We start from the raw sequence: 16,048 nt of genomic DNA, 5'->3' as shown, positions 1-16,048 counted from the left end.
ATCTACTTAAAGGGCTTAAATAAAATCAAAGATTTTTCTTTAGTTTGTAGATGTTTTTTTCTTTAAAAAAAAAAGTGAGCTTTTCTCTTCACTTGGCGTCCATCGTTAATTTTTACAAAAATCTTCTCCTCTGAAACTACTGGGCCGAAATTTACCAAACTTGGCCACAATCATCATTGAGGTTTCTAAATTAAAACATGTGTCTGGTGACCCGGTCCGTCAACCAAGATGGCCACCATGGCTAAAAATAGAACTTAGGGATAAAATGTAGATTCTGGCTTATATCTCTAAAACCAAATCATTTAGAGCAAATCTGACAGAATAAAATTGTTTATCAGGTCAAGATCTATCTGCCCTGAAATTTTCAGACAAATCAGACAACCCGTTGTTGGGATGCTGCCCCTGAATTGGTAATTTTAAGAATATTTTGCAGTTTTTGGTTATTATCTTCAATATTATTATAGATAGAGATAAACTGTAAACAGCAATAATGTACAGCAAAATAAGATCTACAAATAGGTCAACATGACCAAAATGGTCAATTGACCCCTTAAGGAGTTATTTCCTTTTATAGTCAATTTTTAACAATTTTTCGTAAATTTTTGTAATCTTTTACAAAAATCTTCTCCTCTGAAACTACTGAAACAAATTTAACCAAACTTAGCCACAATCAGCATTAGGGCATCTAGTTTAAAAAATGTGTCCGATGACCCCTCCTTCCAACCAACATGGCAGACATGGCTAAAAATAGAACATAGGGATAAAATGCAGATTTTGGCTTATATCTCTGAAACTAAAGCATTTAGAGCAAATCTGACGGGGTAAAACTGTTCATCAGGTTCTGATCTATCTGCTCTATCCGTCTCATCCAAAATTATGTTGAAAACAATTACTGTAGCGCTTAGATTATTTTGCAGAACCCACCTCAAAGCAATTATTTTCTTATAAAAGTTGTAAAAACACATAATTTAAGTGAAATTTGCAGATATTTGACCACACAATTTTATCATACCATACAATTTCAAAACTGTTATAGATTAGTTCATTGCTGATAACTATCAAACTTTTAATGCTTGTACCTTTTTCAATCAGCTGATTAATGATGTACGTTCTGTCAAAATAGAATTGTGTGAAGAGTTCAAGGTTAAAAGGCAGAGTGTTGACTGATAAAGGAAAAAGAAAGTCAGAAAAAATAAACAAGATGGACTATTCTAACTGTTGTAATTCTTTCTCAATAAATTTTCACCAATAATGATATTTTCAGTCATGCTAATTATGAATTCTTCCAAAAAAGAAATACAGTTAGGAATGCTATTACAGTTGATCAAGTATTCTTAAAATTATACCTTCTTAGATTGATTGATTGATCGTTGGTTGCTTGACATCCAGTGGCAAATATTTTATGCTTGTTCAGGACGAGCCTTCTTAGAAATACCTAGTTTAAGTGATAATCTCACGATTTTTGTTTTATAATATATGATATTAAGTTTGATTCATCTTCAGCCTTTTTCTAAGTTTAGTTCATAGTTCATAATTCTAAATATGCATTTTAAATTTCAGGCAGGTTATTAGTAGTTTAATGGAAGAGACTAAAAATCCAGCAAGGTCAGTTTCTATTGAATTTTTATACAGGATAAGGTATTTACAGAGTTCACACTAAGGATTTTCATCGACTCACTATTTTGGCCATGCAATTTTTTTTGAAACTTTTTATAACATGTCTATGGCCAGTGACCAGTCTTTATGGATATTATTGAGAATCACAACTTCAGAAAATGGTCTACCCTGACTTTTAAGGACTCAACCGTTAACGTTATTTTAAAATATTATTTATAGAGAGAAGAAACTAAAAAAAAATGAAAAGAATCATAATTTAAAGTTTTTATCAATATATTGTATATTTCAATATTGTATCTTTTTTCATCCAATCACATGAACCTGTCTAAGACATCATGGAATGTTGTCACCTATATTGTAATTTCTTTTTCATTGATTTCTTATTATTTTACTTGATTTAAGAAAATGTCATTTTTTGTTTTCACAGGGATTTACCCAGAGCAGTTTATATCACATTTTTTATAGTAATGATAGTATACATATTAACCAATGTGGCCTTCTTTACTGTTCTGAGTCCAACAGAACTACTGAGATCTGATGCTGTTGCAGTTGTAAGTTATATAAGTTCCAGAGTAAACAGTAAAAAAGCAAAACACAAAACAGTTAAAAAAATATATATGTACATGTACAAACTTGTTATATCCCACTGTAGGAGTTTGTTATGTATATTGCAATCAATTTGTCTTGAATTATATGATACCATTATCGCTTACTGCTGTCTTTCGGTAACATCCTTCCAGCTATGGCTTATTTAAGTAATATTTTGATATAAAAGTCTGCCAAAAAAATTTCCCCCAGCATTTCACAATAAATAATAAAAATTGAGAATTGAAACGGGGAATATGTCAAAGAGACAACCCAACCAGAACAGAAAACTGCACAAGGCCACCAATGGGTTTTCAACACAGAGAGAAAATCATGCAGTTACGCTTATATATGAGTAAATATCTTTTCTCCGACACTATGGATGTGCTGGATATTATTTCTCATCATATGTATATCAAACAGTTGATAGTTTGTGTGCTGTTTTACTCTCTTTCTGTAAACTGCAAACAGAAGATGTTTTTAACAAAAATAGATAAGTGAATGGAAATTTAAAAAGTTATTGCATAATATAAACTAATCAAAAACGCTAAATTTAAAGATATATTTGATTTAAGAGCCGAATGGGTCCCAAATTATACCTTCACCATTATTATTTTAATGTATAAATTTTCATTCTAAGCAATATTTTCTTGTATTTTAGTTATTTATGCAGAATTTTTATGGACCTCTCACTCCAGTGATAACAATATTGGTAGGATTATGTTGTATTGGTGTACTTAATGCATCAATAATGGGACATTCAAGGTATGAAAAGAAATTTTATGCTATATACCTTTCATTAATTATAAATAAGAAGATGTGGTATGAGTGCCAATGAGACAACTCTCCATCCAAGTCACAATGTGTAAAAAGTAAACAATTAAAGGTCAAAGTACGGCCTTCAACATGGAGCCTTGGCTAACACCAAGCAGCAAGCTATAAAGGACCCCAAAATGACTAGTGTAAAACCATTCAAACAGGATAACCAATGGTCTAATCTATTTAAAAAACGAGAAACGAGAAACACTTATGAACCACACCAACAATCTACAACCACTGAACAACAGGCTCCTGAATAAGGACAGGTGCATACAAATGCAGCGGGTTTAAACGTTTTAACAGGCGCCAAACTTCACCTTAACCTGAAACAGTAGTGTAAAATTTTTTTAAAAAAGTATGTTAAGATATGTTATTTGAATCTCAACGAGCATTGTAATGTAATAGTTTTCATTGGTGACTAATGCATTTTTTTTATTTTTACAAAGAGACACACTTTCTCATTCAAGATTATTTGATGCATAAATCTTTTTAAAAATCATTTTAAGTTTTAACTTTAGTATTGATTGACAGCACCTGAACAATGGATATCCAATCAAGACATACTATTTTCATTTTGATGTACATTGATTTTACAAGATGTAACATTTCAGAGTTTTATTTGCTGGAGCTAGAAATGGACATTTTCCTTCTATTTTTGGTACGTTGCAAACCACATTTCTGACACCATGGGCAGCTATCTTAGCAATAGTAAGTTTTACTAATAGATTAGAATAAACCAGTACTCTCTTAAATGGACAGAGATGATCTGGACTACCGCTGAACTAGTATACATTATTGTTTAGGGGGCCAGCTGAAGCCCACCTTCAGGTGCAGGATTTCCTCAACGGGTTGAAGACCCAATTGGTGACCTTGGGCTGTTTTCTGCTCTTTGGTCGGGTTGCTGTCTGTTTGACACATTCCCTGTTTCCATTCTCTATTCTAACTTGTCCAAAGTATAATATTGTAAGTTGTTGAATTTTATGATAGGTATAATTTATGATTGCTTAAAGTCTAAAATTTTAGTATATACAATGTCATGACTTCAGTTTTCATTTATTATCTGAAACATTGTCATTATATATGTTTTTTTAAGATCATTAAAGTGAGAATTCAGGGTACTTAATGAAATTGTTAGACTTTGTGACATGCACTATAACTTTAAAAAAATATGAAAAGATATAGGTAGATGTCTATGAGACAATTTTCCAAATAAAATGAGTAAAACAAAACTGAAACACATTGCAATTTTATTCCATTATGACCTAAAATAGAGACCACCAAAGGTCCATAAAGTTGTGTGTAAAGAACTATATATAAAGCCAATCCATGAGAACAAATGCCAAAACATTGACAATGGCTGTAATTGAAGCAACAAAGCAAAGACAACCTCTGACCATTTGATATCTGCTTTTGGACAGGCGCAATCAAATAGTCAGGGTTGACAAGTTCATCTGACCTCTTATTATTCAGTAGCAACATTAAAATCACACATTGATGGGATCTCGCATTGTTGATAACTGTTGAAGACTATCAATAAATATAAAAAAAATTGCGTACTTAGAATTCTGAATTTACAGTCTAAAAAATTAACATGGAGTAATTTCCATTAAAAAAGTCACTCATAAGCAACAGAGTTTGTGAAATTAAACATCTTTTAAAATGCACAGCCTTCAGTAATGAAAAAAGGGAAGTTACAAATACAAAAAAAACATGTAGTTCAAATAAAGTAATAATACAAAAAAGTGATAACAGCAATTACTGTAAATTCAGAAATTATTGTGTGCATTTATTATTGCGATTTTTGAAGAATGGACATAAATGCGAGATTAATTATTGCGATTTCAGGAAACGCTGCATACAGATATATGCATCAGATATCAGAATGTGAGTTCTTATTATTGCGATACTGAAACAGTCGCATTTTTCGCATTTATAAAAACCTCGCAATAATTTCTGAATTTACAGTACCATTAATATTGGAACAGTTGAACAGACTTCAATCAGTCACAATCAAAATCAAAATAATGCCAAAAAACCACAAACAAACACAGGAAGACAATTGCAAGTAGGTCAGTTACGGATCTTCACCATTTTTGATGATTTATTTGAATCACTTTAATACTTATTATGAATGCTCAAATTCCTCTACCCATTATGAATCTGAGTTATTTATTTGTTTGCTTTTTGGTTTCAACATCTTGTATCCATGGATTATCAGTCATATTTTTTTCCAGACATTTCTTGCATTATTTCTGCTGTTTAGTGGTGGATTAGTACTGTTTATTGAGTACATACAAGTATTCTCTATTATAATGACTTTAATGGTCTTGTCAGCATTACTGTATCTACGAAGGTACCGCCCTGAAATGAAACGGCCTTATAAAGTAAGTATTGGTAATATTTTAATGATAAGATCATTAGTATGTTAATATGAAATAATTTCTATCAAGTTTCTTGCTCGAATATCAACAAATTCAACTAACAACCCATGAAAATATAATGTATGAGATTATAAAATACCAAAGAATTTATAATGCTAACCATTTTCACTGGCATTTTCGAGTGCTTGAATGTCAAAATAAGAATGAAAATTGTCAGTTCATGTCAGGGTACCTGTTCACAAGGGAGCTATTAAACCAAGAGTTCCAAGTGGTGAAGTTGAAATCATCTGACGGATACCATCATGAATTGGTTGACTGTTATGGAATATCTGTTTCATAGAGATGACCGATATTTTCCAATCTTTATAACGACAATCCTGTCCTTTCCCTGAATATGACCTACAGAATTAGACTTATCACCGGTTTTGTACTTACTTGAGCAACATGGCAGGTGCCACAAAAGACAAAGCAACACAAACCCCACAAAAAAACAGGGGGATCTCTTTTTATTGTTGATTGTTATATGATATGGTTTCTTTCATTTCTTTGTAATTGATTCTTTACTATTTAGTTAATTTTCTGTGAAGTTGATTAAGGATTAAATTGGGTTTTGAATGAAAAATGAGTAATAAAAAGTTCCTTAAACATTATGACCTAATTTTTGAAAGACATGTGGGTAAAGTATTGTTGGTAATATTTTCGAAAGCATACTCCAAAACGTTTTGATTGGTTTAAACAATGGAAATTAATCTAATGATTAATCCAATTTCACTTTGGGGTGCGAACAATGAAATTACCCATAGTCCTTTAGGTTTCCAAACGGCAAGTTTACTAAATATCAGTGGGAGCCTCAAAATATTTATTTTTTTAAGTTTATTTAAGTTTTTCTTGAAGAATAGGGGAAACCATATATTCTTATGTAAAAATCTCTCTTTATATTCCCCTCTTTCAGTTTATTTTACAGTTGATTGCATTGAGTGTGTAGTTAAAGGTAAAATCTTTGGTTAGCTTGCTTGCTAGCTGAACCGTGAAGTCATTCTTAGGTCAGGTAAACTACCCTCCTTTAGGAGTAGACTAGTCCGACAGATAACCAATCTATCTGTCTGTAGGACTAGGCTACTTCGAAAGGAGGTTAGTTTAACCTTACCTAATGATGACTTCACGGTTCAGCTAGCAAGCAAGCTAACCAAAGATATTACACATACCTACACGCTCAATGCAATCGGCTGTAATACAATTACTGTAAATTCAGATATTATTGCGTGCATTTATTATTGCGATTTTTAAAAAATTGACAAGAATGCGAGTTCAATTATTGCGATTATAGAAAAATCTACATATAGATCAATGGTTTAGCTATCTAAATGCGAGTTCTTATTATTGCGATACTAAACGAGTCGCATTATACGCATTAATAAAAACCTCGCAATAATTTCTGAATTTACAGTATCCAAATATAAATGGCATTGAGACTTTCTGGTTTTTGAGGAAGTAGTTATATCCTACTTTATTTGTTCATAGTAAGATTGTAATTATTAAACTTTTTTTTTAACATAGTTAACTTTTTCAATTTGTGATAGGGAAACTTCTTACACTTTAGCATCTGACTTCAGTGGAGTTTGTTTATGTATGTAATTTGCAATAAGAGAAGGATGTTTTAAGGTCGTTTCATCCCCAAATCCCCCCCCCCCAAAAAAGTGTTATTTCTAGATCCAAAAAAAATTAGTCATTAATTCCGAGTCCTGAAAAGGGTAAATCCAGAATTCAACAAAATTAAAGGGTTAATCCCGACGTTCCTATAAAGGCTTCCAGCCCTGATAAGATGGTTGTCTGTTCATGTTTATTTAGTGGTGATGTCTGACTCGCTTTGATTAGGGTTTCTAATATCCCTTTTGGTTCTTTATACTCAGAAGGCATTCTTTTCTTTTGGGGGCTGGCAAAATTGACACCTTTACAAAAAATGACACTAATAGAAAACACAAATGTTTTAATTTTATGTTTTCAGGTGAATATTGCTCTTCCTATTGTTATGTTAGTGATAAATTTTGTGATGTTACTAATCTGTGTAATAACAGAGCCCACCAGGACAGGAATGGCTCTGGTATTATTTTTTACTGGTATACCACTATATCTGATTGGTGTTATATGGAAATCTAAACCTAAATCTTTCAACGATATAATGTGTAAGTACATGTTATAATAGTATAGAGAATAGAAACAGGGAATGTGTCAAAGGGACAACAACACGATCAAAGAGCAGAAAACAGCCGGAGAACACCAATGGGTCTTTAACGCAGCGGGAAAATCCTGTGGGCGTCAGCTGGCCCCTGAACAATAATGTAAACTAGTTCAGCGAAATGGACGCCACACTTAACTCGGATTGAGTAGGAAACATACAAATGAATCAAAACTTAAAAAAACACAAAAGTAACAAAGGCTACAGGTTCCTGACGTAAGACAGGTGCAAAAAAGTGACGTGGTTAAACATGTTTGAGGATATAGTTGATTTATACCATGGTCAGAATGAAATGATTGAGGAAAATGCTGCAGTTTCTAAGTAAAATTTTGATTGAGTAAAATGGTTATTATTGTAAGATATCATGAACATCTTTTTGCCAATATGCCGCTGTATTTATTGTGATAAAATCCTGTTACATTTTGAAAAAATATCATCTTTATCAACTTTCATTTTCCCAATTCAAAATAATAACCTCATCAATAGCAGTGGAAATATATATATCTTAAAACATTCCAAGGTTTTAACTGTTTTCATGTTAATAAAAAACCATATAATATACAGACGTTTATCAATGAAATATTAAAAAGATAATTATTGTCATGGGGATAAGACAAGTATATCATTCATGTAATCAGGGGCCTCGGTGGCCGAGTGGTCTAAGTAGTCAAACTACTGTATCACTAGCCAGTCAACACTGAGGTTGTGAGTTTGAATCCCGCACGGGGCAGGTGCACTCAACTCCAATCTTAATTGACAAGGATTGTCAGTTTTCCTACCGAAGGTCGGTGGTTTTCTCCGGGGACTCCGGCTTCCACAACCAATAAAAACTGACGGCCAGGAAATAGCACAATAGTGTTGAAAGTGGCCTTAAACACCAATCAATCATTAATGTAACCGATGTACATATTTTTTGTGTTATCTACCAATATTTATATTTACAGATAAAACAACAGTGATATTACAGAAGACTTTCTTGCTAGGGAAGTCAGAATAAAGTGCCAAATGTTTATAGCAATTATGTCATTCACTAGTGAAGTCACAGTGATGAAGTGCAAAATGTTTACAGCAATATGTCATTTCCTTGGGAAATCAGGGTGAAGTACAAAATGTTTACAGCAATATGTCATTTAGTTAGACCTGCATATGCCTGTAGTTAGATATCATTCAGAGTATAGCTACATATGTCTTTAGCCATGTGTCATTCAGAGTATAGCTACATATTTCTATAGCCATGTGTCATTCAGAGTATGGCTATATATGTTCACAGCAATATATCATTCAGAGTATAGCTACATATTTCTATAGCCATGTGTCATTCAGAGTATGGCTACATATGTTCACAGCAATATATCATTCAGAGTATAGCTGCATATGCCTACAGTAATGTGTCATTCAGTGTATGGCTTCAAATTATTACATCCACATATATCATTCTGAGTATTTCTACAAATGTTTATTAAAAGTAATGTGTCATTCAGTGTATGGCTACATATCTTTACATCCACATATCATTCTGAATATTTCTACATATGTTTACAGTCAAGTGTCATCCAGAGTATGACTACATGTGTTTATGGTTATGTGTTATTCAGACAAGGGCATCATATGTTTACTGTGATGCATCATTCAGACAAGGGCATCATATATTTACTGTGATATGTCATTCAGATTAGGGCAGGTGTTTACTGTGGTGTGTTATTCTGAGTAGGGTATTATCTTGAGGGTCTCTTCCTATATGAGGGTATACACAGACGTGCCACTGGAATGGTTCCCTTTTTTGAAATGTAAAAACATATCAGTTGGGTTGCAATTCCACTAAGGTAAAATGTCAATGGGTCAGTTAATTTCATCTTTCGATTAGATTTTTGTTTAAATACTGTTTTATTGTTTTAAATTAAATCAAGAATCAAAAATTGTACATGTGATAACTGAGAAATATATGAATGGGTTATGATTTTGCCATGAAATATATATATAGGACAATATATGAAGTGGGAGGGGTGGTTTCCCAGCTGCATGTCTGTACCTAAAATCCCATGTGAGATCCGCCGTGGGCATTATATGATTACAATGATATATCATTCAGAAAAACGTTGCTTCACATGCAATGAAACTTGTATCAATATACAAAAATTTGATGTCTTCACACAAGCGAAAAATACTGAAAAAATCAGGAAGTTTTGCAAGATTTTTTTTTCTATTTTTCAAAAAAGTGTGAGATGATAAGTTTTGCATTTTAAATTTTGCAAAATTAAGTAGTATGTAGCTTTTCCTGAAATCGTGATAATTAATTGCACATTTGTTTTCCATTGTATAACAATCACAATGATAAATGCACGCAGAAAACATTGAATTTACAGTATTTAGGATGGTTCAAAAGTCTTTCCAGATACTGTATAAACAAAAACAAATTATGTTTTGATGAAATATTTTGGATCAGGTCATCTTATTTCCCCAAAAGAAAGGAAAGTTTTGAAAGTTTGATCAGATCAGTTTTCAATGTTTTTAAAAATAAGGAGATGCGGTATGATTGGCAAAGAGACAACTATCCACCAATGTTCAAATGAAGTGTTTGTAAGCAATTATAGGCAACTGTACAGCCTTCAACAATGAGAAAAACCCATACCGTATTGTTTGCGAAAAATATGAAATTTGTTCAGTATTGATTTACAGATATGAGAGTATTGTGCCATATTTTTAAAGTGATGTTCCATATTTATGATATATATTTTATAAATCATAATGGTAATTTTCATATTTTAAAGACATTTGTTATGTGTTTTATATTTTGTTTTAATCTATTGCTATACAAGTCAGTGTGCCTGTTCTCCTTGTCATGACATTTTCATATTAATTTAAACATTTTGTTAAACAGACATTTTTGTTTAATATTTATGTATATAGTCTTAAGTTTTGTGCAATGATACTGATTAAAGACATCTATGTATGTTTGTTTGTGCTGTACAGTCGTTAGTATATTTCAGTTGTTAACCATGATATTTAATCTCACTTGAGAGAAGTGGGAAGTTTATAGTGTGTCATAGAGTATATTTAATTTTCTAAACTTTAGAATTTACTCAACTTTGAACATGACAAAAAGAATTTTGATTAATTGAAGAAATGCATATCTGGTGCTACAAAATAAATATCATTTATGTTGTGATTTAATTGTCCCTCAAGAAGGATTTTTATTATTATGCAGTAACTGGTATATTTAATTTTATTGAGACTAAAGTGCATTTCCATTTCATTTGTTTTGGAATTACCTGTATTTTTGTAAATAAATGGAACTTTTTTAACTATATGTTATTATTTGTTTAAATCAGCATCTGGTGCTTAAATTTTTTTATTGTTTAGTGCTGATATTATAAGGTATGTTACTGTGAATTCATTTATTTTCATAGGTACCAATTTTCATTGATTGAGAAAAACCTGCATTTTCAGGGATATTTGATTTCATGGTTTTGCCAAGGTCTGCATACAACCCTATAGAACATTTGCAATTCATTGAACAATTAAATTAAAGGTTCACCTGTACCCACGAAATCCTTGAAAATTGGTATCCAACGAATAATAATGAATCATCAGTACTTTTTTGCTTACTTATATATGGTTGTGTAAGTATAGATATACCCCCTCTGCAAATATCTAAGAAATATCTGGAATTTATGACAAGAATAGCAAAATATTTTCCTGAAATTATTTGTTAAAGTAATGAAATTAACACTAATATTTAGGGAACTGCTTTGAAACAAAATTTCAGTGTATTGCCTTCGGAAATTCAAAAGGAGAAACAAAATAATAGGGAAATGTTGACATGTTAAACCCGCTGCATTTGTTTGCACCTGTCCTAAGTCAGGAGCCTATTGTTTAGTGGTTGTTGTTTGTTAATGTGTTTCATAAGTGTTTCTCGTTTCTCGTTTTTTATATAGATTGGTTTTCTTATTTGAATTGTTTTACACTAGTCATTTTGGGGCCCTTTATAGCTTGCTGTTCGGTGTGAGCCAAGGCTCCGTGTTGAAGGCTGTACTTTGATTTATAATTGTTTACTTTTTATACATTGTGACTTGGATGGAGAGTTGTCTCATTGGCACTCATACCACATCTTCCTATTTACATTCTAAATCATATTTGTTAAAAATATAACATTTTGTATTTTCTTTTCCTTTATTTTGCATGCATGCCTATTTATTGTATTTAGCATTCTTATTTTACATGCAAATCTTTTTATTATTGTATTTTGTATAAATAAAAGTATTGTTTTTACTTTTTGTGCTTTCTAAATTGAAAATCTCAATAAATGAACTATTGTTAACACTTAACATCAAACTATTGTCTGTCCAATCTATTTAAAATAAACTCATTGCACTTGCTACTCATTTTGTTTCAGTTGTTTATTCTCACTCTTAGAAGATCTAATAACATCTGCTTGAGGGTAATGTTTTTCTTCCACACATGAAATATAAAAAAATGGAACGAAAATGAGGTGCAAGTGCAGAAAAATAATTTTGATAAGATTGCATGCTGTCTGTCAATCATCAGTCAACTAATCGCCATAATCAGCTCTATAGGCAAGATAAGTTTTGTGGAATATTCTCATAAATAAAAGGGAATTTTGTAGAAAAATGTCAGTAAATCATAAAACATAAAGCATACTGTGCATATTTAAAATGTTTTGTCCTTTCACAATACCAATTTGCTTAAATGTTTTAATACCAAGTTGAAGTTTGAGTTAATCTCTATGAACTGATCAAATGGTAAAATATTTTATCTAGTGAATAGTGGATAAAAAATAACAATAATAAAAAGATAAATGCACGCTCTAGATTTGAAAAAAAATAAATTGGATGAGAATGCAGGACCTTTATTTTTGTAACATTATACAATATTTGGCTGTTGACAGAACAGATATGATTTTTTATTGTTATGGCAATGTTTCTTATGACAATTTATTTTTTAAGTGCATCATTATTTTTCTTTTGTATTTTAGTTGTTTTAATTTCTTTATTTTGGAATAAATATTTAACCAGAGATAGATTTTGAATTTAAATTTCTTTGATAGCTGAAATAACTTTTCCTGACCAGTTGTTTTTATTTTCATTACAAAATGACCTTAAAATCTTCGTAAACAGTGCCAATTTCTTCTGTCAACTATAAGAAAAATTGTTTATTTGTCATCATCTTCCTTAATTTTATTTTAATCACAACAGCTTTTAACATATGAGCTGTGTCGGATAGAAATCGACCTTATGCAAATGAATTCGAATACATCTGTAAACCTATTTCTGGTTGAAAAAATCTCCATGGAAAGCCTGTAACTGTTTAGAAATTAAGTTGTCATAAGAACCCTACAAAGCAGTTCAAAATTCATCTTTTATTTCATATTTGAATGTTATATAATCAATCATAGTCTTACACATGTACATGTCAACGTGCACTTGCATAAGGTCGATTTCTATCAGACGCAGCTCATATCTAATTGTCTTTTTGATTATCATTCATGTTTTATAACTTTTTTTTTTTTTGAGTAACCTATACAATATTTGAGTAATGACAGAATATTATCAGACATGAATTGTTATTTCTATGACAATGTTTTTATGACTTATTTTTTAAGCACATTATTATATATTGTTTGAATTTTGATTGTTTTATTTGTTTATTTTGGAATAAATATTTAACTAGAGATATTTGTTAATTGATTTGATTATTGGCTTGATATAAACTTTTCCTTGCACGTTTTTAGCTCACCATGCCCAAAGGACCAAGTGAGCTTTACTTATCACTTTGCATCAGTAGTCTTTTGCAGTCCATAACTTTCACAAAAATCTTCTATGAAATTACTTTGCCCAATTGAAACCAAACTAGACCCAAATCATACTTAGGGTATCAAGCTTTAAAGAATATGTCCTGTTATTTTGCCTGCTAACCAACATGGCTTACAAGGCTATAAAAATAAGAAAGGAGTATAATGCAAGTTTGTCTATTATCTTGTTAACTGTTCTAGATAAAGAAAATCGTATAGGGCAGAAATGTCAAAAAATGAATAGAAGTGTCTTAAGTTGTTTCATTATGGCCTTGTGCAACGTTACAGAAATTTATACCTGATATGATTTGTTAAAGACTTAAATGTTTTAATCATCAATATTTTCTTAGTAAAGTTTTATACTGTTTTTGTATACAAATGTATAAACATTTTTTTGGGGGAATAAAATTATGTAATTATGACATAGATCTATATTTTTTCCTTAAAGCTTTTCAATATTGTTTTGATTTCCACTTTTTTAATTCTACACTGGCTGATGGAGGAATTGTATGAAAAAAGGATGTCATATATATAATTTTCTATGTTTTCTTTTGGGGGATGGTTGGGGGGTTGCAATGGTTTTCAACTATTTTTAATTAACATATAATAAATGTTGTACCTTTTAACAGGATAGACAGATCTAAGTTGCATGTCTCACCTGCATTGACTGTCATTACAACTAAGATACCAAAGTACTAGCCCTTTCTAGCTGATCCTCCTTTTAACTATAATTATACTGCGCTTATGAAGTGACTAGTATTCTGCAATTGCCTTGTCAGTCTGTCCATCTGTCCAGAATTCTCATTACATACATGTAGTACTCAGCTTCTGTATTAAGGAGAGATTTGATACTGTAAATTCAGAAATTATTGCATGCATTTATTATTGGGATTTTTCAAAAATGGACAAAAAATGCGAGTTTTATAATGGCGATTTCGAAAAAAAGTGCATACATGTCTATATTTCAGTTATCAGAATGGGAGTTCTTATTGCGATATTCACCCAGTCCCATTATTCGCATTAATAAAAACCTCGCAATAATTTCTGAGTTTACAGTATTTGGTCTTGACCTTAATCATGATAAATTGTACTGTGTATAAATCTACAGTGTAGTCACCGTCTGTTTAATACTTTAAATTTTCTTCAATAAACAGTGTGGATATACTTTGTACAACATTGTGTGCAACTACTTGTTCTGGTTGAATCTATAAATTAACACAAAATTCAAGACATCTAGAGGTTAACATATTCTTTTAACAATAAATGAATATCGATACAATTTGTCAAACTCTTAGATGCCTTGAAACAGACAAGTTTTGATTACATTTGAAAGAGATAATCTTACATCTGCCATCAACACCAAATTTTGTATAAATAAACATTGAGATATAATTGACAACAACCTGGTATAAGGTTCCTAGATTGGACAGACAAACGAACCTGTGTTGGGATTTAACAAGTTATGAACACTCTACTCTTCCCCTTTTATCTTAAGATTGTTCTGGCAGAATGATTAAAGTGTACAATATAAAAAGTTTACAACAAATCCCGTGAAAGATTGTTTTACCCTGTATGAGAAATATCCTGGTGAAGATGCAATTGAGCTATTGCCACCACTTGGCTTCCATTGTCATTGCTGTATAATTCTTATTTTTTTTCCCTTAAAACAACTTGGAGGGATCTCTACATACGATCCTCATTTGTCTCATATAACGAAACACATGACGGACATGCAATCTTTGAATCTGATTAGCCAATTTTAAAAAATCAACTTTCTCTGGACTACAAGGCCAAATGCTGATGATTGGGAGACACTCTACAAATGTTTTTCATTTAATGTCAATCAAGTGGCAAATATGGTGGCATTTGTGGTTCATAGTTCCCCTTGAAATCATATGGGAAATCACATTCTCATATCTTTCTCTGAAACCCTCAAAGCTAATGTGAAACAAACTTGGCAGGACTGATGAATTGAAGAAACCTTTACAAAAAATTTCTCATTAAATTCTCATTTTTTTCTGATTAGACAACAAAACCTCTCCTATGAAATTTCATGCTTTTACTTCAATAAGTTGTGCCTAAATTGTACTCAAATATCAAACAGAATAGGTTATGAAAGTATGATTTTCTCTTCTTTTATGACAGTTAACATCATAATCACATTGCTGGAAATACAATGTACATGTAGGGTCTCTTTTTGTATTGGTTGTTTAATGTCCAGTAGTGGCAAATTAACTACATATTAAGGACTAGAACAAATTGATTTGAAATAACAAGTGAATCTGTGAGCTACTGCTCACTAATGATACCCCCGCCCACTAAAAGTATAAGGTTAACAGGAAGTTGTTGAGTAATGAATCTGAAAATGCATCACACGGTATAGCGGACTTGTATAAACCCTGAAAACAAATTTCAGAAATCCTTGTATTGACTATTGTAGTTCCTGAGAATAATGTGACGAAAAATATTCATGGGACTGATGGACGGACTGACAAATGGACTGACCGATGGACAGACAGAGGGAAAACAGTATACCCCCACTTTTTTAAAGTGGGGGTATAAAAATATTAACTCTGCTTTATACTATACCAACAGACTGAG

General features: G+C 31.5%; 1 protein-coding gene across 2 annotated transcripts in view; it reads left to right on the top strand.

The window, feature by feature from the left end:
- The window catches only part of LOC127702288 (large neutral amino acids transporter small subunit 2-like), a 96,238-nt gene extending 82,911 nt beyond the window's left edge, over positions 1 to 13,327 (top strand). For both annotated transcript variants that reach the window (XM_052206425.1, XM_052206427.1), the window contains exons 4-10: positions 1,561 to 1,605; positions 2,045 to 2,168; positions 2,864 to 2,967; positions 3,633 to 3,729; positions 5,256 to 5,405; positions 7,408 to 7,585; positions 8,583 to 13,327. In XM_052206425.1, coding sequence (XP_052062385.1) covers positions 1,561 to 1,605; positions 2,045 to 2,168; positions 2,864 to 2,967; positions 3,633 to 3,729; positions 5,256 to 5,405; positions 7,408 to 7,585; positions 8,583 to 8,635 — 751 coding nt within the window. In that variant the 3' untranslated portion in view covers positions 8,636 to 13,327. The remainder of the gene's footprint in view (positions 1 to 1,560; positions 1,606 to 2,044; positions 2,169 to 2,863; positions 2,968 to 3,632; positions 3,730 to 5,255; positions 5,406 to 7,407; positions 7,586 to 8,582) is intronic.
- The last annotated feature ends 2,721 nt before the right edge of the window (positions 13,328 to 16,048 follow it).

This window comes from Mytilus californianus, unplaced genomic scaffold (assembly GCF_021869535.1).
Source record: "Mytilus californianus isolate M0D057914Y unplaced genomic scaffold, xbMytCali1.0.p SCAF_5, whole genome shotgun sequence".
In the NCBI taxonomy this organism is placed as follows: domain Eukaryota; kingdom Metazoa; phylum Mollusca; class Bivalvia; order Mytilida; family Mytilidae; genus Mytilus; species Mytilus californianus.
Note: the sequence above shows the minus strand (reverse complement) of the source record. Positions and strands in the feature narration are given on the sequence as shown.